Source organism: Annulohypoxylon truncatum (genome assembly GCF_022578515.1).
Source record: "Annulohypoxylon truncatum strain CBS 140777 unplaced genomic scaffold F4807scaffold_53, whole genome shotgun sequence".
NCBI classification, from domain to species: domain Eukaryota; kingdom Fungi; phylum Ascomycota; class Sordariomycetes; order Xylariales; family Hypoxylaceae; genus Annulohypoxylon; species Annulohypoxylon truncatum.
The window spans coordinates 64,666-86,456 of NW_025953839.1; the positions used below are offsets into that span (position 1 = coordinate 64,666).

Sequence of the window (21,791 nt, forward strand, 5' to 3'; positions counted from 1 at the left end):
CAACCATAAAATTCGAGACCAAAGCGTATTGAATGGCGCAAGATCGGAGCCATTACTTTCGACAAAGCGTGTTACAAGATATTCGAATTCATCCTTGACGTAATTACACTGCAATGTTCCGAATTAAGCTGGCTCTCATTCTGGTCCAATTCAGGGGCGAACTTCTTCGTTAGGTTGTGAAAGTAGCACAACTGGTCGGTAAATATGGAGGTCTCAAGTATGAAAGACTCAATTTCTTTCGGTGCAGAGCGTACAGTATCCACGCAATCACGTAGGTGTCTTGTCAGTATCACCATGGTCCCGCTCAATTGCATGATAGCTGCAAGGCCACTCAGCAACGCAAACGCTTCCGCCATGATGCTAAATGATTTATTAGATGCGAAGTTCCCGAATTTCTATTCCTGGTTACTAGGTGTTGACAGGGAAAAGAGAAGGCCTCGATTGAAATGTTCTGTTCACACTGTCAACCTCAGCTCGAGGAGTTTCGATAGTCGAATTGGGCAAAAACATAGCCCTCGTCGGCTGAGCATCTGCAGGAGGCTTAGAAAAGAGGATGGGGTAGGAATTGCTTTGATAATTCGACGAGCGATCTAAAACGATGGCGTGATAGCTCCCCCGCATATCCCCAGGCTGACTATGTCCCCATACGGCGGATAGCTTTGAGGCTCTTTGGTTCGCCCATGCTATTGCATATCTGTGCTTCGCCATTTACGGCACTCATTTTGACCAGTTGGACCTCGACTCGATATTATTTCCAAGGCAAAAAGAACTCGAGTAAGCCATTCTCGGTGAAGTTGCGGCATTATAACAAATGTGCGCTCATAAGACTAACACCACTTCTCTAAATCCGCGCTGTGAAGAGAGCGGAGTGTTGTGCGCTGAAATTTTACAAACCTATTGGTCCGTTGTCATATTTTGAGGATGGGATGAGTATGACCTACCAGGTATCTTGTCAGCTTATCATCCCCCTCGCAACCCCAGCTCAGCTCAGCACAAAAGGGCGCGATAATAAGACTCAACTCATTCTTAGGGTTACTCCGATGAGGGGAGAGCTGTTCTCCGAAAATGATGACGACTGCTGGACTGACCGACGCCAGGATCGTGAGGCTAGAGCTATCGCATTCGTAAAGCATTATCCACAATGCGATCTAATTCACTCGAGATCTCAATAAACATACATATAAATTGAGGTTAGATGCTAAGTTATACCAGGTTATCGACTTGATTAGAATATTATTATTAAGGCTGTTACAATAAGCGTTTAGGTAACGCCGCATAGGTTATCTTTTACTACTAGGAACTAGCACAGCTATAGATAACTGCTATCGCTGCCATTCCTGGACACATCCATACTATTGTGGAGTCGAGGCCCGAAGACCAGGCTTACGGCAGTACCCGTCTCATCACCTACATTAAGATGGACATTATCATCGCCGTACAGGTATTAGAACCGGAATCGTCAGTGTCCGCCCATTGGACATTACTGATAACTTCACGCTAAGTCCGACTCAGCGCCCGTTATGGAGTCACGGATCGAAAGCCACGCGGAGGGCGCGTGCTTACCAACCAGGACGTTCCTAGATAAGAATCCCCGCCAAAGGGTGCAGCGCGGTCCGGCTAGTTGGGTTCCCGACCTGACCTAGTTTGATGAGGTTATGATATTATCTAAAACCATGGACTTTCTTCGATGACAACCCGTCAAGGCGGTCAACCAGGGTAGCTTACATTCGCACTTCGCAAAGCTACCCCCCTCAGCTAGGAAAGGGCTTTCCGACGACAGCCACGTAGTTGACGTCCTCTCTCGGGTCCTTATCTTAGGCACCTACCGCTTCGGGGAAACATCGAGAAGAATACTACCATGAGGTAATCCTATCAGCAACTCGCTGACCATGCGAGGCTAGCAACGCTTTTCGTATCGAGATCCCTCACGCCCTATTCTCTATCTACTCGACCGAGTAAAAGATCATGGCTCGGACCACGCTTTCGGCCCGGGAACATGCGATAGCGGCTTTTCATAGGGCCGCAGAGATTAGGCTCGGTTTTTGGTACGGATGACCGTAAATGGACGAGGCTTAGGGTATATATATTTATATCGTAGAACGTCAATAGAGGCCGTTGTTGGTTGCTCGATCTGCAGCTCTGCCCGCTTCACTACAAGTCTCAACTATGTTCTGGCTAACCCTCGCCGCTCTGGCGAGCCAGGCGGCTTCTGCCTCAGCCTCGGCGTCAGCACTTCCAGTGAAGCTTGAGACTCGCTCGGAACTCAACTCGCGTCTCACAAATATTCACATATCGATTGATGTTCCGATCGATGGCGAGGTGACGTATACCTACGGCCGTTGCAACAACAAGGCGATCCACGAGGCTCATCACACGGTCGGCCGCGGCACGGGGGAGACGGACTCGCGGATGGTATGGATCCTGCCGGACGATGCCTGGTTCGATGGATGTATCTCGGCGTGGGACGAGCTAGGGACCCTGATTGGCCGCAGCGAGCCGCAGCGGCTTAGTAAGAGGAAGCTCAAGAGGCGAGGTGCCAGCATAGAGATGTCGAACGCCACCGGCATCGACGCCTGGGGGCCGTGGTTCGACGGCGTCGAGCTGCTCAAGAACAAGGAGATCAGCGCCTTCGATGCTAAGGCGGCTAAGTGCAAGGAGGTGGCTATCGTGGGAGCAGGTATGTCGGGCTTGATGACTTACCTGGTCCTCACGCAGGCCGGCATGACGAATGTGAAGATTATCGAGGCTGCCCAACGGCTTGGTGGAAGAGTCCACACCGAGTACCTGACCGGTGGCCCGTTCGACTACTCTTACCAGGAGATGGGTCCCATGCGATTTCCAGAAACGATAGTGTATTCGAATGAGACTTACAACATCACGGATCACCAGCTGGTGAGTTATTCTACCTCCTTAGAACGCCAACTTAATATTACAATTAGCTAGTGTTCTGAGAAACACAAGTCTCCGTCACTAACGAGGAATAGGTATTCCAATTGGCTGCCGAGATGAACAAGATCAACAACTACAACAAGAACTGGAGCGTCGACTTCATCCCCTGGTACCAATCTAGCCCCAACGGACTGTACTACTACAACGGGATCAAGCTGGCCAATGGACTACCACCAACAGTGACCCAGATCAAGGAGAATGCCTCTTTAGAGATCACTTATCCCGAAAACCCGTCGACGGCGGCCTTGACCAGCAAGATCGACGCTCTCTCCGCCAACGAGACTTTCATGATCGAAATCGCAACCAACATGCACAAGGCCCACAAGGACTTCTTAGGTATGTCCAATAACCCATATTGCTTAAGTTTGGAATAATATGCTTATTGTGATTATAGTCAACGGCCTCGGCGGACTCGGAGGTGATGTCTGGTCCGAGTTCGCTTACATGGTGAATTACCTGAACGCGACATTGAACGACACCGATGTGCTCGAGGGCGGCGCAAGTTCGTTCTGGGACACCGTGAGTCGACTGACTACCTATACTCAGGGAATTTAGTACCGCAATACTAACTCAATCATAGTTTTACGAAGGCGTGTACTTCAACGCCACGACCTGGAAGACCATCGATGGAGGCTTGAGCCGACTGCCTACGTCGTTCCACCCCTTGGTCGACAAGGTCACGACCATGAACCGCAAGATCGAGCGGGTAGAGTGGCTAGGCGACACCAAGAAGGTCAAGCTACAGTGGCGCAACAAATTCACCGATAGGACGTTCCAGAACGCCACGTACGACTACGCCGTCTTCGCCCTGCCCTTCTCCATCGTCAAGAAGATGAGGCTTCCATGTACGTCTCCTTTTACTCATCCGTCATCCCCTATCCCCTGTCCCTTCTCTCCCCACCCCACTCCTTTCCAGAAAACCGAAACACTAACACGCCCCGGGGCCAGACCTGCCCACGACGATCTCCAACGCGATCGAGAACATGCCGTTCGAAGCGGCCTGCAAGGTGGCGCTCGAGTACAAGACGCGCTTCTGGGAGCACTACGAGAACCCGATCTACGGCGGGTGCTCGACGTCGACGGACATCCCGGGCATCGGGTCGATCTGCTACCCGAGCTACTGCCTGAACTGCACTGGCCCCGCGACGATCCTGGCCTCGTACGCGTCGGGCGACTGGGGCGCCCGCTGGGTCTCCGTCCCCGAGGCCGAGCACGTCCAGTACATGGTCGACGCCATGGCCGAGATCCACGGCGAGGTCGCCCGCGAGCAGTACACCGGCAAGTTCAACCGCAGGTGCTGGATGATGGACCCGTATGAGGGAGGTAGTTGGGCCAGCCCGACTGTCGGCCAGCATCAGTTGTATTTGCCGGAGTACTTTAAGACGTATAACAACGTAGGTCCCCTTTTATCTACCACACCCCCATTCCCTCCCCCCCTTTTTTTAACCTTAGCTGGGACGGGAAAACTGACATCAGATATTAGATGATTTTCGTCGGCGAGCAGACGTCTTACACCCATGCCTGGATCGCGTCCGCGCTTGAGTCGGGTATCCGTGGTGGTGTGCAGCTACTCCTCGGTAAGTCCATTCTATTTACCCCGTATTATGTAGGTAGACATCCGCTAACAAAACTCTTTAGAACTTGGCCTTGTCGACGAGGCTAAGGCCACGGTCGAGAAGTGGATGGCGAGGTGGATCGAAGTTGTGAGTACCTTCCCCCCTTAACTCGACGTGTCTTTGTAAAAGCTAACAGGGGTTTTCCGCAGTAAAATCGGAAGAAATCGGTTTCGACATATCAAGTATTTATGAGAGACGTTAAGCCGTGATGAGCTCATGACCGCGCCGTGTGGCGATCATCGTTAGCGTGCATATAGAATAGAAGCATGTACTACGTAGATAGATAATGTAGATATATTAATTCGTACTATTGTCTACAGCCGTATGTCCGGTGAATGCATTAGCATGTCCGTTATATCGGTGGTGAGGCGCTAACATGTCACGGTTTCCTCGTCCACACGGCGCCAGCAAAAAAGGAAACGATCGTAAATTTCTCAAGATCATAAGGATCTCTATATAGATGACATAGGAAAAACACACTACTGTTGGTATAATAAACCCCGAGTCCCAATCCTCATCCTAGGCATCGAAGCAATCGTCCTCTAGATCCAAATTTCCCCGACTCCTATATCCGTACATCCGTATGCCCGTAAAGTCGTGACGTCCTGAAATCACAAAAGGAAATATAGATATCTAAACTAAAGAAATTTCCCCAAACTCCCTACCTTCCAGCGCCTCGCCTTGCATAAACCCATGGAGATATGTCCCACCGACAAGATTGTAGGTCGTCTGTTCTCCTATCCCAGAAGATGTGGGTCTGAGAATCAGAGGCACCCTTGAGCCCTGGACGATCCAAACCGAGTCTCCCTTTTTAGAAGACGGAGTGCCACAGCCCAGGTGCCCGCCGGTCGTCCTTAAAAGGCAAAGGTTTAGAGAATGGGTGAACGATGTCTCATACTCGTTGGCCCTTTCTTTCTCCTTGTCCGATGGCTCGTGAGAGCAGCGTTTCATCCAAACTTCGAAGGCACTTTCCCAGGGTTTCTTAATCGGCACCACTCCATGCGGACCAGTATCTAATAAGAGAGTCCTCCAGAATGCGTCCTTGTGATCTCTATGTGGGTACTCTCGCTCGAGCTCGTCCCGCATGTCCAGCCAGTCACTGCAATCTTTGGTTTCATTGACATATTCTTTCGTTTCTCCAATTCGACTGATTGTGTCGAGTTTGAAGCCACTTAAAACAAGAGTGTGCTTGTCACGAATCTCCTGAAAACTTGGAAGCTGACCAGCAGCTTTATACCTAGTATATCCGGTGATTCTGAGGCCAAGGTCCTTGTTCACGCTCCAATCGGGTGCCCATGACGGTAAACCCTCCACAGACCTGAATTTGTCGCCTTCAGCATGAGCAAGGACATGTAAGTCATCCGAGTCTTCAAGAAGATACTCAGCAATGCCGGTGTATATATCCGCAATGTTGCTATCATAATGTGGGTTCAGCCTGAGATCGCCATTGCTTCGATGATTCACAAGACTAAGTAGCGAATACACTTTGTCGCGGGGATCAGACGCTTCGTAAGTACGACATCTAATCAGGCTGCGAAGTAAAATTTTGCCTGTTCCATCAAGGATGTCTTGTTTGACCGCGGCTAGCTTCGCAGGTTTCTTGAACGAACATTGTTTTGCATACGTGTTGACAGATGTCTGTTTGGCCATGTGATCCGATATAGAAACCAATGTTTCCCAGTCGAATTCATAGCGACCGCACAACACATTGGTTTCTCGAGCTAAGACAAGTTCTTGGACCACCCAAGCCCGAGTGAACCATCTCCTCTCAAAAAGTGAAACGAGTGCGTTCCAATGTTCATGTGAGTTTGCGCTCCCTAATAGATCGGTGTTATGCTTGTTGTCGCATGCTTGGGGCTTGATCGTCTCTAGATTCCTATTCGACAATTTGTCCAAGCGCCCTAGTAACTCGTTTGCCAATGGTGTAGAGTCATCGGCAGCACCCAGCCATACAATCACACACTCAGCTGAGCGATAGACATCCCCCATTATACTAACTTGCTCGGCACGCTCATTCTGATCGTCTTGATTGATACATATCGCGTCGACCCAAAGATCTCGATAATATCCATTCTCCCTGAGCTGCGTCAGACAATTTGATAAGTTTTCTGTTACTGATAACTGTTTTCCGTTGCAGATTATGATGTGGCGCCTTTCGGCATTCATGCCCATCTTTTCCTCATGTTGCGTCGTAGGTCCCCACGTGTATGAAAGAGCATCGTATTTTCCGATCTGAGTCTCATTCAATTCAGCAGTGCGAATGTGGCATTCTAAGAGGCCATTCAATCCGATTGTCGGAAATATCCTAAGAAGTCGAAAGGGTTTGGAGGGTCTCGCAAGAGCATCATGGCCCTCAATGCCCGCTACGAAACTGTCATCGCGGACGTGAAGCGGCACAGTTGAATAGGAAAACTGTTCCAACTTCTCATCGACTTCGGAGATGTTGGGTTGCGTATAGTCTGAATGTTTATCCCTTCTAATCTGATGTATCCAATGCTTCCCTAACAGTATGCAGCCATTGAAGCAACGCATCTCAATAAACGACGAGTCGCTTTGTTCTCAGGGTAATGCCTGTCGAGAAGAATGACATTGTTTGTCCGGAATCGATTGAGTCGAGGCAAACAAAGAGGTTTTTGTTCCCGGCGGCCTCGAAGATTGTGATACCCTGCCCAATCACTGTTTGTGGTGGCGCAGTGCGCAACTAGAGCTGCAGGCAAGCGTGAATCAGGCGGCCAAGTCTCTCAGCCCATCAGTGTGAGTCTTCATAGTCAGTGAATAGGATCAAACTCACTGGCGTTTTTTGCGTTTTGGGCGTAGAGACGTCCTCAATATTTTCTATATATTTTAAGCTTGTCGCAATGCTTGGACAGGTTTTTCTTTTCTTGGGCATAGTCTCACTCTTCGCATCTTGGCTCATCAAGAAGAATAACAACGACAACAACTATAAGAACATCAGTGACAATACAACGACAATGAAGGTCATGCAATACACCGCGGTACCAGGGTACTTCTACCATGATACAGAACCTGAAGGCCCCGGTTATCGAGCAGTAAGTACAGGTCTACCCAGTATATATACACAAACTTCGACACAAGCTAATGGAAATTTAGCGCACTCACCCGGATCTAGGCCTGCTGGACCGTCCCTACGACACAGACTCCAGATTTCTCAATGAGATCTCTAAGCTTCCTCGCGATCAGCAAGCAGTAACGCCACAGGACAAGTGGGCGCGTTTCCGGTATTTCCTCAAATATCTGAACGAACGCGGACAGGGAAAAGTTGAATGGAAACTGTTCTATGTCGTCAGACACGGCGAGGGAGACCACAATGTGAAGGAAAAGGAAGTAGGAAGGGCTGAGTGGGAGGTAAGTCAACCTAGTCCTTATGTTTCTTTCGGTTCAAAGTACTAAACGTGAGTATAGCGTTACTGGTCGCGTGTCGATGGCGATGGCCTTAAAAACTGGTCCGACGCTCACCTTACAGATTATGGGCGACAACAAGCAAGCAATCTGGCTCCTTATGTCACCAGAGACCGCCTTTGCCATCCGCAGAGCGTGTACACGAGCCCCTTAGCACGCTGCCTTGAGACGACGGACATCATCTACCGTCGGGCCATGCACGATAGATATATTCGCCATGCTATCATCAAGGAGAACATTCGAGAACGCTTCGGAGTGCACGTGTGCGACCGCCGCAGCACGAAAAGCTGGATCCAGTCCAATTACCCCTGGATGAGGACTGAACACGGCTTTTCAGAGAGGGATGAGCTATGGAAGCCCGATCGACGTGAGACGGTGGAAGAAGCTGCAGAGAGAGCGAGGTCAGCCCTACATGACATTTGGGAGCACGACAGCAACATGTTCATTGCCATCACGGCCCATTCCGGATTCGTCAGGGCTCTATATTCTGCCGTCGGTCACGCCGATGTTTGGTTGGCGCCCGGTGTCATGATGCCTGTTCTTATCAAGAGGGAGGTGGTTGACAGGAAGTAAGAAGGAAAAAAAACTCGGAGTGCATCTCATTAAATGATACCTACCTATGCTTCCTGGTTTAGAGGAAGGAGGGAAGGCGTAATGGATGGTATTGACTACGAATGGGAAACGACGAGGGCAATGTCCTAAATTAGCTAGGACGAGTGCTCTTTCTCTCCTCTCTTACTTCGCACATACCCAGACGCGGTTGCTCTTTATAGATTTGATTTTACGAATAGGAGGCTAATTGATTTTTATACATAAAAACACTGAGAACTTTACTAAAACCTTGATTTGTTTTCACGTAGGCACCTACATGAGTATATCGCGACCAGTTCATTCCCCTGACCTTTTATCTCTCAAGCAAGAAACTGGACTTGTAATAACTCATTCCATCTCCTGGCATCTATTCCAATTCACCATGTTCTCCCGTCTTCGCTCTGAACAGCCTACACCCCGCAAGAGCGAGTCTCCCGCTCGTTTCAAGGACCTGAAGCGTCGCCTGTTCGATGAGGACGAAGAACCTGTCAATATGAGCCCACCTTCACCAAAGCGACGCAAGAAGGGATATTACTCAGTTGCTCCTCTCTTTGACAAATACAAGGGACGTGAGGTCGACGAGGACGGCCAGCCCTCAAACCGCCACCACGGTCATCATCGACGTCCCAGCCCGTCTCCCGACCCCGAACAGCCACTAGTCAAGGAGCTTGACGGTAAGAACTTAAATAATCCTGGATTGCAAGTCTCACCTTTACCAACCCTCTTCCCAGACCGCTACGCAAATCTGCGCGCGACCATTCACAGCGCCGCAATATCCTCGCTCGCCTCGACGGAATCCCAGCTTTCCGCGGCTAGCGAGTCGTCCATCCGAGCCAACCGTCAAAAGCTGCTCTCCTTGAACTCGGAGATCGAGTCTCTCGCCGCGCCGCTCCAAAGCCTGTCCGTGGACTACATGGCGACCGGCGAAGACGGCCTCCCCCGCACCGTCGCCGTCTCCATGAAGACGGCCATCTCCGCCTTCGAGGAGAAGTTGGAGAGCACCGTTGCCGAGCTCGACGGGATCTGGGCCGAGTGGGAGCAGATCAACGCCGAGATCGAGGAGCTTGGCTCCAACATGGGCATATTGCCGCGAAAGGCGCCGGGTTTGACGCATGCCGGCGGTGGTGGTGTTCGTAAAGGAACGGCCGTACCTAGTTCTACTTCCGCCTCGCACTCCGAAGCCTTGGTGAAATTCGACACGGATCTGAAAATGGCGAGCAAGGACGCGATCGAGGAGATGACGATGTACGAGGAGGTAAGCCAAGCCTAGTAGTCGAAAACCAAACCCGGAGTCAAGTACTAATTGAATCTTAGAAATTTCTTTCGGAAATCGAGAAAGAGGCTGGAAATATCTTGCACTCTTTCCTAGATCGTTAAAACTTCTGCGATCGAGAGAAACAGGCTCCTCGATATTGGCGTGGAAGGTTGAGGCTAGGCCTAAGATTTGTATAAGTGGTGGGCGTGGATGGTTGCACGCCTTGCTGTTAATAAAGGACATCAGGCCTAAAAGTTAGTAGCTGTCGAGGCCTACCCGATGGGGGTAAACGCTTTTCACATCTGGCAATGATCTGGAACATCTCTAATATTCCAGTTAATTTTGCAACGAAAATATGTATTTAGTTAACACCACGCTCTTGTCCACGTTCCCTCAACCTGCGTAACCTATCTGCGCGAGACAAGAATACGATTTTTAGCCCATGTTCGGGCTGCATCCTTGAGGAGCTGGAATGAATTTGACCTTAACCTCATGTAATACCTATCTGTGAGACCTTCTAACCAACAGTCCATTCGAAATATCCGCTATGGGAAGGAAAGGAAGCGTCTATTCATGCAATAGTTAAAAACGAACTTCGATGTTCATAAATGCTATTATTATATCTGATCCTGCGATGTTACGTCTCGTTTGAAGTCGTGACCCGTGAGACTGTTGAAGATGATGGAAGGACGAAGAAGCAGGAACTCGCCCATGCATGCCTATTTTTCCGCAAACGCTTCCCAGAGTAATAAATAATGCAGCAAATGGCGATCGTGGCGTCGTGTGTTGAATCAGAACGTCGCCCGCCTGGAGCCGTGTAATGCTAATGTCTCTCGATGACGAGCGTCACGCCTAAGAAAAAGTCCCTCAACTTCAGCCCCGCCTGTAAACTTTTTCGTGTCCGTGGAACCGTTGACCTTAACCATCATCCGGATGAAAGAAAACGTCTTAGGGCCGTAACACCTGCTCAATCCGTTGTGCGATGTAAGGTCCCGAATTGTTGCGGTGAGTATCGCGCATAACCGCAACACGACGTCGAGAAAATTATGCGTCTTAGTGCTCCTCCTGTACGACGACGCCCCACGGGTGGTCTACGTTTCCGTACATGATGTCTCCGAGCCATTTCTTCACCTGGAGGGTGTATGGACCGCCTTCGCCTGTCTTTCCCATAGGGATCTGGACATCCTGCCCGCGATGGTGGATGAGTGAAACTGGACAGACGAAGTACTATAGTGGACGTCAGTAATTAATATTATCACGAGATTTTCATAAAAGGAACTAGGAGAACTCACTGCCGTGCCAGCCGCAAACGACTCTAGCAGTCGACCCTCTTCGTTGGCTTCTATCACCTCTTGGATAGTGTATTTTCTCTCCACTACCTCGATCTCATCGCTTAGCCGCTCGCGAATAATCTGCAAAAGACTGCGTCTAGTGACACCATCCAAGATCAATCTATCGTCCAATGGAGCTGTGACGAGTTGAGTCTTTCCCTCTTTGCTCTTCCATATGACGAAGAAATTGCTTGCTCCAGCTTCTGTGCAGTAGCCTTGGCTACCATATAGCCAAAGGATTTGGCCGAAACCTCTTGCGCGGGCCTCTTGGGTCGCTAAAAGAGAAGGACCATAGTTTGCGCCGACCTTCGCATATCCGAAGCCGCCAACCCAGGCACGTACCATGTCATCTGGTGACGTGTGGAGTTTCATGCCACCAGCCGGCGAATGTAAAATTGGCATAAAGGTAGCGATGATGTAGAGAAGAGCCTCTGTGGGCGCCTGTACGCCAAGCTGTGATTGGGTTCCGATGAGCGTCGGACGCAGGTAGATGAAGCTTCCGGGGCGGTCACGAGGTAGCCATTTGGGGCCATCTACAGCCATCAAGGCCAAAAGTAACTTTTCCACTTCAGCAGGTTCGAAAGTTGGCAGACTGATGCGCACTGAAGATGAGAGGAAACGGGCAGCATTGCAATCAGGTCGGAACAGGCGTAGCTTTCCATCGAAACCGCGGTACGCCTTTAGACCTTCAAAGCATTCCGTGGCATAGTGGAGAACAGAAGCCGTTGGCATAAGCGATAAGGGACCATAAGGCTTAAGTTCCGGAGTCTGCCATCCAGATTTTGCCGTCCATTTTACTGTAATCATGTGGTCGGTTGCCACCGTTGCGCCATCGATAGAGTGGACGCCAGGAGGAGGGACATCACGCGGTTCCTTGGTAAATGTATATGTGATTTTGGAAGCATTTATCTCATGGAGGTTTGGTTGAGAGACGCCATTGCCATTTTCGTTCGACGATAGAGTAGTTTGGCCATTAGTATTACCACCAGTGTGATCATTTTCGGTTAATCTGTGGTCGATGGCAGAAGAAGTCAGGTCCAAGTCCTGTTCGCCGTCGTGGACGGTCGAGGGGACCGCAACGGGAGCCATGGTGTATGAGGTGAAGATCGGGATGGACTCTACGTAAGAGGCTAAATTGGAGCGTAGAAGTTGTGTCGACTCAAGATAGAATGAGTTTCCCCTTGAAGATTAGTATACACTTGAAGAGTTGAACGAAAAAGAGGCGAAGGTAATGAGATCAAGCAGGGGCAAAGTATAAATAATTCGACCTAGGGACGGATGACTCAATAACCAATGAGACAACTAGTAAGCTGTTTCTTCGTTTGAAAAAGATCTATGCTTGTACCTACTGGATAGTGTCAAGTTACTGGGTATTGACAAGCCGGAACTTTCATTGACAACTTGCATAGGGCGTGTGATCCCTGTTTGTGGTACGCTTTGGACCCGTTCAAGATCCGCCAACCCAATGGAAGAAGGGAAGCGCAAACTTTGCAGGCTATAACATCTAGCCAATTGGTCCAGGCTTGGCCGATAAAGCTAATAACCGAAATACTAGTCCATAATACTACCTACCCACAGAGTAGTTTCCACGAGGTTGGAACCTACACGGACGCTACATAATTAGTAAGGCTGTATAGTGTCTTTTCCGGGAATATCTTTATGCTTGTGGACGTCAGGTGGGCGAACTCGTGGGTGACACTACCAATCCTGCCAATTGCAGATTACGAAAGGCAACACATCTAAGAGTCGCCCTTCTTTTGTTGGACCTAGAATTGATTGTGTGTGGGCCATCGCATAAGTACGCATAGAATGCCGCAAAATCTGTAGAAGTTTCGGTTGTACACGGCGGCTGAAAATCATGTGGGAAGTGGAGCACAGCATGATGCCTCTGATTCGATATAGAAAGCGCTGCCGTTGTCGAAATGACGGTCAATACGCTGAGCCGTGTCTAAGGTAACCTTTGAGATGGATAGATCGGCTTCCACTGCTCGGGCCGCACGATTCTTTGCCAAATTGGGCTGGTTGGATCGTTCAATGAGTCAAGAACAAGAAAGAAAAGACCGGTCCGAAATCGCAGAGGACAAACATATAACTTTTATACATGGATCTTCCCAAAGTTCTCCACAGTTATACATCAGACAGACGGTGGCAGGATGGCAGGGTGGACACGCGTTTTTTTTCGGTCTGGGAATGTAAAAGCCGGAGCTAGATGTCGAAATAAAAAAGGGGAAGACCGAGGTGAAGTCGAGTGTGGAATTTGGCCGCCCTTCGGCCAACGGAAACTTTCCAAGGTTTACGCCATTCTTAGTCTTCGGGAGAGCCGAGAATTGCCGCATATTACCTTGAGTGGCCGCACCTGCCACAGCAAGACCTTGGCGGCATCACAAATTGCTATCTTATCAGAACTAGCAGAATTGGACTCGTCACCTTCATCACCTTAATGCCCTTAATGCCCACGTACTTCGTATTATTCTCGATACATCATTCTACATATTCTTCTGCACTACTCCATATTCATCCACATTTCCATCAATATCCATCCATCCCAACTTCTTACGTACATGTACGCATATATTAATGACCCCCAAACCATGGTCTCGTCCAATAAATATGTTACAAGTGTGAATCCAGCAAGAAATCCCTCTCTAACGCAGCTAACAGAAGGCTTGTGACTGCACACCTTTTACTAATCAAGCCTTTGTCGCAACTTCGGTCGGTTCATAGTCTCGCCAGATTAAATTCTCGGGGACAGCCCTCCATTGCATTTCATCATCAAGAAGTTCGGTTGCCTTGGCCCACTCTTCTCGGACCCGCTGCGCTTTCCACTCGCTCCTAGGCTTGATTACCGCATCGAAGGGTTCGGGCTGAACGAACGTTCCGCCATCCGGAACTAGCGCTTCTATGTCGGGAATAATCTCCTTTCCGGTACTTCCATCAATTGGTCTTTCGAAGTCGAAGGCCCAAAGCAATCTCGACATGGCTAAGAAAAGAGATCGGTCCGCGATATGCATACCTTGACAGAGGCGACGGCCAGCACCAAATAAGAAGTGATCGCGCTTAGACGCGTCCGGATTATTCGCGGCTTCTACCGACGTCTGGTTATCGCCAGCCCAACGAGTTGGATCGAACCTTCGAGGGTCGGGATGTCGCTTTGGGTCGTTCGCAATCGCCCTTTTGACCCAGAGGAATGAGCTAGCTATTACTTATGTTCTGTTAGATTACTTGTCACTTACCAGACGTTCCACATCATTCCGGCGCCTTTTGGAATCTTGTAACCCATATATTCGTCGTCCTGAACAGCAGCATGTGGCACACCAAGAATGACAGTTGGCATCCACCTCATACTCTCCTTCATACAACCACGAATGTAAGGAAGATCGGGAAGGTCGTTTAAGTCCGGGAGCCGGTCTCCACATACTCGGTCGACTTCGGCTTGGCCAGCTATACAAACTTCAGGGAAGAGAAGCAATGCTTGAACCCATCCAACTAGTGTGGCCGCCGTCGTATCAGACCCGGCTTCTAACAGCGACCCGCTGACATAAGCGGCAGTAAGATCAGAGAAACCTTCCTTGTCTTGGGCTCGAACAAGGTCGACGCATAAGCACGGCTTTACTCTGATCAGACATCCCGGCTAAAACAAAAAGTTAAGGGGGGCCATCTACTCACTTTAGCTTCGCCTGCTTTGAGCTTCCTTCTGGTTTCTCGGTAATGCCCTAGAAATAGGGCAGACTCTACTTTGTGCAACTCCTTCGCATATCTTCGCATAGGTAGGAAAGCGTCCGGAAGATATCTTAGTAAAGGGAAGACTTCAAGCAATGCAGCAGCCTCCGAGCCCATAACAATACTGAATCCCTCGAAGCTCTATATTTCAGTGAGCCATCGAATTTTAGTACAGGAAGTCAGTATCTAGACCTACGCGGAAGAGCTGTTTAAGCCTTGGGTCATTATTGTCAACAGTGCGGAACCCAAACAACATTTGCGTCGACAGAGAATTAGTGTATCTCCGAATGTGGTGAATAAACTGACTAGGGCCATCGAGGAAAGCTTTAAGCATTGCCTTGTTCTCTAGATCCTGGTAAGGAACGTATGTTCGAGCGGCCTTGATATTGAGACTATTGTGTACAAGCTTGCGGATCATACGCCACTTATCGCCGTACTCCTGTGCTACAGGTTAGGGATCACAACGTCCTCGGATCACAGAGCGCATGCATCAATGGCGTACCATCAAGAGCATTCGCTCATTTCCGCTGACTATTCTTCCGAGATACACATCGGCTCTCGAGGAGTAGTTAGTGCTTCGCTTGTCAAGCAAATCTTTGATCGCCTTATCTGATGAGAGAACGATCATGACCTTCGTTCCTAGAATCAGTGAGTATACCGGCCCGTATTCCTCGGCCCATTTCTGGAACTGTAGATGCGGCTTTTCCTTTGGAATTTGATGTAGATTTCCTATCAAAGGCAACGTTGGCGGTCCAGGAGGGTATCCTTTTGGCCGTTGCCCAATTCTACCTAATTGATAGACAAGAAACAATAGTATCGCTATCACAGCAATCGTAGTGGTAGAGATAGCCATCTTGTGTTGATCGAATACAACAGAATGACTTATTCGAATCCAAATGACTTATTCGAATCCAAATGACTTATTCGAATCCAAATGACTTATTCAAAAACATTGTAGATTTCCTACATACATGCCATCTCTTCGAGGTCGCTTAGCTATTGATATCTAAAGTCGATCAAGCGGAATAAATCATCTCGCGTTACACAGATTATGGCAAATCGCGGGGTTGCTTATACCCGCATCATCTTGTCATAATGATAATCCACGAAGTGGCACTAACAGGGCTAACTATTGGCTTTCTCCCTAGATTGCTCTAGAACATGGCAACTCTTCGCGAAGATTTACTTTTACCTACGAACCCCGTCCGATCAAGCCATATAGTTCAATATTATTCCGATAACCTAGGTACCTTATGAATCACGACCTCGAGTGCCCATCTGGGTAGGTAAGCGTTCTTTTGTAAATATTTTTCCAATAAAAGAGAAAATCCGTTTATTTTAAAGCAATATTCTGTAGAGCTCCCATATAGCTAAAAGGGACTTTAGACTGTCAATTGCTTACGCCGGTGCTCTGGGTAGATACCTACCTACCTAGTGAATGACTCGTCCCTGGGCAAGGTAACAGTCAAATATCACACTACATGAGTGCATTGCAGAACCGCACTTCCAATCCTCCAACATGCCGTATCTCACCTTAATCTGACCTATCGGCACTTGCATGGTCATTGGAGATCGGAAACTCCAAGCTATCTGCTCCAAATGTTGCACCCCTTGGCTTCCATTGTCAGATCATCATACCCTCCTCGGCTTTCAAGGCATCCTACCCTCCTAAATCCCGTATAATTCCAAATTGTGGTGCCGTTTCCCGATATATACGACGTCAATTGAGAGTAAAGCTATGGGACGAAGATTAGGAGGCTCTTATTCTACTATTAGCTTTATTAGACCGGTGATGATGATGGTGATCTTTATTACCTTAGGGGCAAATTAGATGATGACCTACTCTATGAATATTTGTCTACTATTACTAACCCTACTTCATCAATATAATACTTGTCTAACCGTATACACGTATAGAAGTTCCCACCGGGATGCTGTTCTCGCTATTCCCATGGGTTTCCACTGAGAGAATAATGATAGCTCAGATGACGAGCTGCCTACCTATAGAACTGATCAACAATCAATTATTCCAGTTAGGGGGAAGTCTCATTAGGTAAGACTTACGCACAATTCCTTTGATATTGATAAGCTATCATCAAGTCGTTGAGTAATCTACACATGGATGCCTTTACCTACCGGGTGCCTGATAGTTAGACGTTGCTGGTTACCCAGGTATACTTCATTCGACACGGTAATCCTAGCGCCCTGGCTCTCTAGTCAAGCGTGCATTGGATATCTCTTTTCACGTCACGTACGAGCTGGGCAAACTGACATAGACACAAAACTTTGAGCTTCGAATACGTATTCTTAGGTACCTAGCCTCCTCTATTGTGATGTTATTTATACCTTCTCATACATCCCCACCAACAGCAGAGCCTCACATGGACTCCCCATATTGCCGAAAAATGGGATCCGACGCATTCAGGCAGTTCCGGGTTGGCGGCTCTAGGAAGGTCTGGCCCGACACAAGTGAAATGTAACCCCTCGTAACTTGTACGTGTCAAGTAAGTAGCAAGACTAGTCCAACTCGTGGAAAAACAACCGTTTCTATGTCCACGTGAAAAGTCGTGATATGACTTGACGACACATAGGTGGCGTAAGGCTAGGTTCTCTCGTCTGTACCACCTCTCCGGCTGTGCTACCACACTCTCATCTGTCAAATTTACACAGTATACTTATCACCACTTCAGCCACCACCATGCCACCAACCCGTTACACCAGCCGGGCCGTCGACGCCTCGCCTCTCGGCTCATCCCTGCCTCTCCCCTTCTCCTCCGCCGTCCTGCCGAACCGATTCATGAAGGTCGCCATGACGGAGCGCTTCGCGACTTGGGACCCCGACGACATGAATCTGAGCGGAATCCCCACGCAGCAGCTCCTGGACTTGTACGGGCACTGGGGAGACGGCGGGTGGGGGATCATCGTGACCGGTAACATAATCGTAGACCCCACGCATCTCGAAGCCCCGGGAAACATGATCCTCGCGCCCTCCCCGTCCTCCTCCCTCCCTTCTCCTAACACCAGTGCTGACACCGACCCGCGCTTCGCCGCGTACCAAAAGCTCGCCGCGGCCGGGAAGCGCGGGGGTGCCGTCTTCCTCGCGCAGCTAAACCACCCGGGCCGCCAGACCGAGTTCGCGCTCCAAGAGAACCCGGTCTCGGCGTCGGACGTGCAGCTGACGAAAGGGATCGGTGCGCTGTACGCGTTCGGCAAGCCGCATCCGGCGAGCTTAGACGAGATCGCGCATATCAAGGCCGCGTTCGTGCGCGCCGCCGTGTACTTGGAGAAGGCGGGCTTCGACGGGATCCAGCTGCACGCCGCGCACGGGTACCTGCTCGCGCAGTTCCTGTCGCCGACGACCAATCTCCGGACCGATTCCTACGGCGGCTCGTTGGCGAACCGCGCGCGCCTGATCACGGAAATCGCGGACGGTGTGCGCGGCGCGACGGGTCCGGATTTCGTGCTCGCGATCAAGATCAACAGCGTCGAGTTCCAAGACGCCGGGTTCGCGGCGGAGGAGGCGGCGCAACTGGTGTCATTGCTAGAAATGCACCGCTTCGATATCATCGAGTTAAGCGGCGGCACGTATGAGGCACCCGCGTGGCATCACAAGAAGGAGAGTACGCGCCGGCGCGAAGCCTTCTTCATCGAGTTTGCGGAGCTGGTGGTTCCGCACGTCAAACGGGCTCGGACCTTCCTTACGGGAGGGATCCGGACCGTAGGCGCGATGGTAGACGCGCTAGAGAGTGGGTTAGACGGAGTCGGCCTTGGACGCCCGAGCGCGGCGGAACCGAAGCTGCCGATAGAAATACTACGGAGTGGAAAGAAGGGCTGTATCAAGCCCCTAGTTGGCGACACAGACGTCCTCGGAGGGGAAGAATCTTGGGCCGTAGGCGCTTCGTTGGCGGGGGCGCATATGCTCCAGATAAGCCTAAACCAGCAACCAATAGACCCGTCGGATGGAGCTTCGATAGACGGCTTCCTTAAGGGGTTTGACAAATGGGTCGCAGCATTCCCGGTAAGATCGAAGAGAGAGGTGCTTGATCATGTTAGGATCGAGTCGATCGATCCCAGACCTTACGGGGTTGTAGAACCACCGGCAGCTTGAGTCCAGGAGGCCATAACACGATTGACGGGTTGTGAGAGAGCATAGGTTGCATGCAGAGCGTCAGAACTGAGAATAACACTCATAACAGCACTGCAGATATCAAGAAAGATCTTCGGTTGTTATATGTACCTAAGTAGGTAGTTATGGTTGCATGAGCATATCCATCAGTTAGCTTGAGGGGAAGTCTTGATTCGTATGGCCACTCGGAATGGGGTGTCAGATGTTCTTAGCTCGCTAGATCAGGGTGACAGCTCTTCTTAGCCATTGCTTGTCGATTCAAGACGCATGTGCATTCTTAGGTACAAATGATCGGCCTTCTTGGTAGCTCATCGCAGCCTACCATCCTATTACGGCAAGGTTCTGTATTTTTCAACCACCATGATGGCCGGATGCCCCAGACTTAAACTTCTCCCATAAGGTGCCGAAATGAGGATAGAAGTTGACCAAAGCAGAGTTTAATGGACATTTCGTTGTTATGTCAGATCGTAAATGCGTTGTCGCGCTGTGATAAACCGTTGTGGTGAATAAGTTCGGCTGCTCCATACACCGAAGGCACAAGTAATTTCTAGGATACCCTAAATCGTAGACTGGCCCTGTTGAATGGGCATGGCTGTAGCTACTGGCTAATAAGTTCTGCGTATGCGCTGGCCCGAGCGTACCGAACCCAAACTCTTCGAGTGATCGATAGTGTGAAATGCTGTACATGGGCAAACTTCCGACGTTACAACTGTAAGTTAGTCGTAGGAGCTCGGCTAGGACCACCTCTTAGGTGTGCAGACGAATTCTTGAATAGGCTTTGCCAAATGTAGGCTTCACTGAGCAAGAGTTCTATATCCTTTTCGGTCCAATCGCGAGTGGGCAATGCCTGCAGGAACATCATGATCTCCTGGAAGTCCATCTTCACTAGCTTAGCTGACCATTTCACGAGAAATGCCGCACAGACGTATAAGTGAAATTCCGAGAAGCCTTGTTCCTCAGCCTAAATATAGTTAGCGACGCAAAAAGTGAGAATGGAGGTGGCGTACTAGGTATGTATCCCACATCCGAATGGTATTTCGGACACTGATCTCCCTCATGAGGAGGCAGTTCATCCAGCGGAAGCTAAACTGAATAAACTCTACATGTTCATTTTCAAGGTGCTTCGCAAGTCCTTCGTCGATCCTAGCGGTGAGATCCCGGAGCGCAGCAACTTGTCGTTGAATGCCAGGCTGAGCAACGATATAATGATCCTGAATTCCGTCGAGTAATTTTGTCAGGCACCAAAAAGAGTCGGCTTCCACTGCGTCTAGCACGGCCTTCGGTAGTTGTCCTGGGTCCATGCCACTTTCGATGTTGCAATCCGTGATATATGTACCTAGAAAAACCTCCCAGAAGGGAGTTACCAAGTCGTTAATTCCTTGCACGTAGCCGCTCGCCGGATGTCGAATAGCCCAGAGGTATAAAATTCGTTCCAACGACCGCTGTGTTGCTTCATAGCTATACAGCTCAATGTGAGGATTGGTCCTTGGGACATCTATACTGATCTGATGCCATATCGCCTCATCGAGACCTCTTGATCGACCACTGGAGGCCGGGTTCGTCCCACCCCGCTCGAAAGCTTGACGTACACCGTCAAGATATTCCTTCCGCTTCCGTTCGAGGGTCGCGACACGCCTTTCGCTGCTGGTTGGCAAATAACTTAACAGGAGTTGCCATGTCATAGCCCGAACTTCTTCTGGAACACCACCCCACGCCAAGGCTCTGAGATCAATCAACGGTATTGTACTAGCCTGGAGGATCTTCTTGAACTTATTTATTTTCGTTATGCGAGAATTTATGGCATCGATTTCTTTTGGGGTTGCATTGGCTGGGGTAGCCGGGTGGTCGATAAGATGCAGAGCATTGGCCGGATCTAAGTTGCGTGAGCTACCTGGGCGGTCCAAGAAAATGGAATAGGGCTAACCTTTGAGAATATCTTTATACTGTGGTCTAAGGATTTTACCTTCGCTTTTCTTCGGCATTGGGTAAGTTGATGCTGGTCGTTCAATAGCTATGTCGGCACTATTCGAATAACGCCTACTTGGCAAACCGAGCGCAGCATCGAGGGGCGTCTGGAAGGGCGAAGAGGAACTACTTTGGGCTGCCGCCGCTGCTCGGCGAGAGCGCAGTCTCATGTTAGACAAACTTGGAAGGCCAAATTCATCTCCATCGTCGTCTTCATATCCAAGCATATCGTCGCCTTCAGGCATTTCGGGGTCCCCAACGTCCCAATCCCGATTTGTATTCGACAAGAAGCTGAAATAAGTTTTCAATGGGGGAGAAGATAATCCAGACGAGGACTTCGGTGGTGGCGAGCTAATGTCGCTACTTCGATTTTTTTGCGAAGAGGAAGATGGAGGAGTTCTCGGCCGGGATGAGGAGCCAGATAGAGTCCTGGTGTAGGGCGTTAGGTTAGAGAAAAGGACGTAAGGATATTAGCTTCATCGACATACAGATTATCCAGCTTGAGCATGTCCGCATGAGAGTATGCAGCGCCAACGACTAGATTAGGGTCTCGGCCTACTCTCTTCGGGGTGGCTTCTCTTTGAGCACGCCAGAAAGGCGAAGCCGACCTAACTCGATCTTAGTTGCGACAGCTTTGAAGTGGCACGGATATGTGGACCTACTCAGATCTATCTACGAAGAGGGGAAAATATATTAGCGACCTTGTTTCTTTGGTATGAAATTAAACGCCCAAAAGCGCATTGGAAATGATGTGCAGGGTGAAGGGAAGCAAATGGATTGCACTCACCGACTTGGATCATTTCCTACGTCACTATTAG

At 49.6% G+C, this 21,791-nt stretch overlaps 8 protein-coding genes across 8 annotated transcripts; 4 read left to right on the plus strand and 4 right to left on the minus strand.

Annotated features, from left to right (window-relative positions):
* Positions 1–1,730: 1,730 nt before the first annotated feature.
* On the plus strand, positions 1,731–4,949 carry F4807DRAFT_323490 (flavin-containing amine oxidoreductase). The gene is made up of 7 exons (XM_047995182.1): positions 1,731–2,892; positions 2,985–3,285; positions 3,344–3,468; positions 3,530–3,794; positions 3,898–4,343; positions 4,433–4,526; positions 4,588–4,949. The coding sequence occupies exons 1-7, from the start codon at positions 2,167–2,169 to the stop codon at positions 4,671–4,673; spliced, it is 2,043 nt and encodes a 680-aa protein (XP_047849175.1). The 5' UTR covers positions 1,731–2,166; the 3' UTR covers positions 4,674–4,949.
* A 1-nt stretch (position 4,950) lies between these two features.
* On the minus strand, positions 4,951–7,260 carry F4807DRAFT_323474 (HET-domain-containing protein). Its single transcript, XM_047995181.1, has one exon. The coding sequence runs from the start codon at positions 7,095–7,097 to the stop codon at positions 5,199–5,201; it is 1,899 nt and encodes a 632-aa protein (XP_047849176.1). The 5' UTR covers positions 7,098–7,260; the 3' UTR covers positions 4,951–5,198.
* On the plus strand, positions 7,130–8,814 carry F4807DRAFT_323624 (phosphoglycerate mutase-like protein). The gene is made up of 3 exons (XM_047995184.1): positions 7,130–7,615; positions 7,677–7,931; positions 7,989–8,814. The coding sequence occupies exons 1-3, from the start codon at positions 7,424–7,426 to the stop codon at positions 8,556–8,558; spliced, it is 1,017 nt and encodes a 338-aa protein (XP_047849177.1). The 5' UTR covers positions 7,130–7,423; the 3' UTR covers positions 8,559–8,814.
* A 144-nt stretch (positions 8,815–8,958) lies between these two features.
* F4807DRAFT_465432 (uncharacterized protein) lies at positions 8,959–9,953 on the plus strand (the record flags this gene model as incomplete). Its single annotated transcript, XM_048002277.1, has 2 exons — positions 8,959–9,831; positions 9,891–9,953. 2 exons carry the CDS (start codon positions 8,959–8,961, stop codon positions 9,951–9,953), a joined length of 936 nt encoding a protein of 311 aa, XP_047849178.1.
* A 915-nt stretch (positions 9,954–10,868) lies between these two features.
* Positions 10,869–12,689, minus strand: F4807DRAFT_323508 (branched-chain amino acid aminotransferase II). Its single transcript, XM_047995183.1, has 2 exons — positions 11,124–12,689; positions 10,869–11,058 (listed from the first exon to the last, which is right to left on the minus strand). The coding sequence occupies exons 1-2, from the start codon at positions 12,249–12,251 to the stop codon at positions 10,885–10,887; spliced, it is 1,302 nt and encodes a 433-aa protein (XP_047849179.1). The 5' UTR covers positions 12,252–12,689; the 3' UTR covers positions 10,869–10,884.
* An 896-nt stretch (positions 12,690–13,585) lies between these two features.
* On the minus strand, positions 13,586–15,830 carry F4807DRAFT_446237 (cytochrome P450). Its single transcript, XM_047999799.1, has 5 exons — positions 15,385–15,830; positions 15,079–15,321; positions 14,829–15,023; positions 14,396–14,769; positions 13,586–14,333 (listed from the first exon to the last, which is right to left on the minus strand). The coding sequence occupies exons 1-5, from the start codon at positions 15,733–15,735 to the stop codon at positions 13,853–13,855; spliced, it is 1,644 nt and encodes a 547-aa protein (XP_047849180.1). The 5' UTR covers positions 15,736–15,830; the 3' UTR covers positions 13,586–13,852.
* Positions 15,831–17,376: 1,546 nt separating this feature from the next.
* F4807DRAFT_323784 (NADH oxidase) lies at positions 17,377–19,350 on the plus strand. The gene has a single exon (XM_047995185.1). The coding sequence runs from the start codon at positions 17,581–17,583 to the stop codon at positions 18,988–18,990; it is 1,410 nt and encodes a 469-aa protein (XP_047849181.1). The 5' UTR covers positions 17,377–17,580; the 3' UTR covers positions 18,991–19,350.
* On the minus strand, positions 19,351–21,668 carry F4807DRAFT_323811 (RabGAP/TBC). Its single transcript, XM_047995186.1, has 5 exons — positions 21,636–21,668; positions 21,462–21,581; positions 20,933–21,402; positions 20,016–20,881; positions 19,351–19,969 (listed from the first exon to the last, which is right to left on the minus strand). The coding sequence occupies exons 2-5, from the start codon at positions 21,479–21,481 to the stop codon at positions 19,712–19,714; spliced, it is 1,614 nt and encodes a 537-aa protein (XP_047849182.1). The 5' UTR covers positions 21,482–21,581; positions 21,636–21,668; the 3' UTR covers positions 19,351–19,711.
* Between the last annotated feature and the right edge of the window lie 123 nt (positions 21,669–21,791).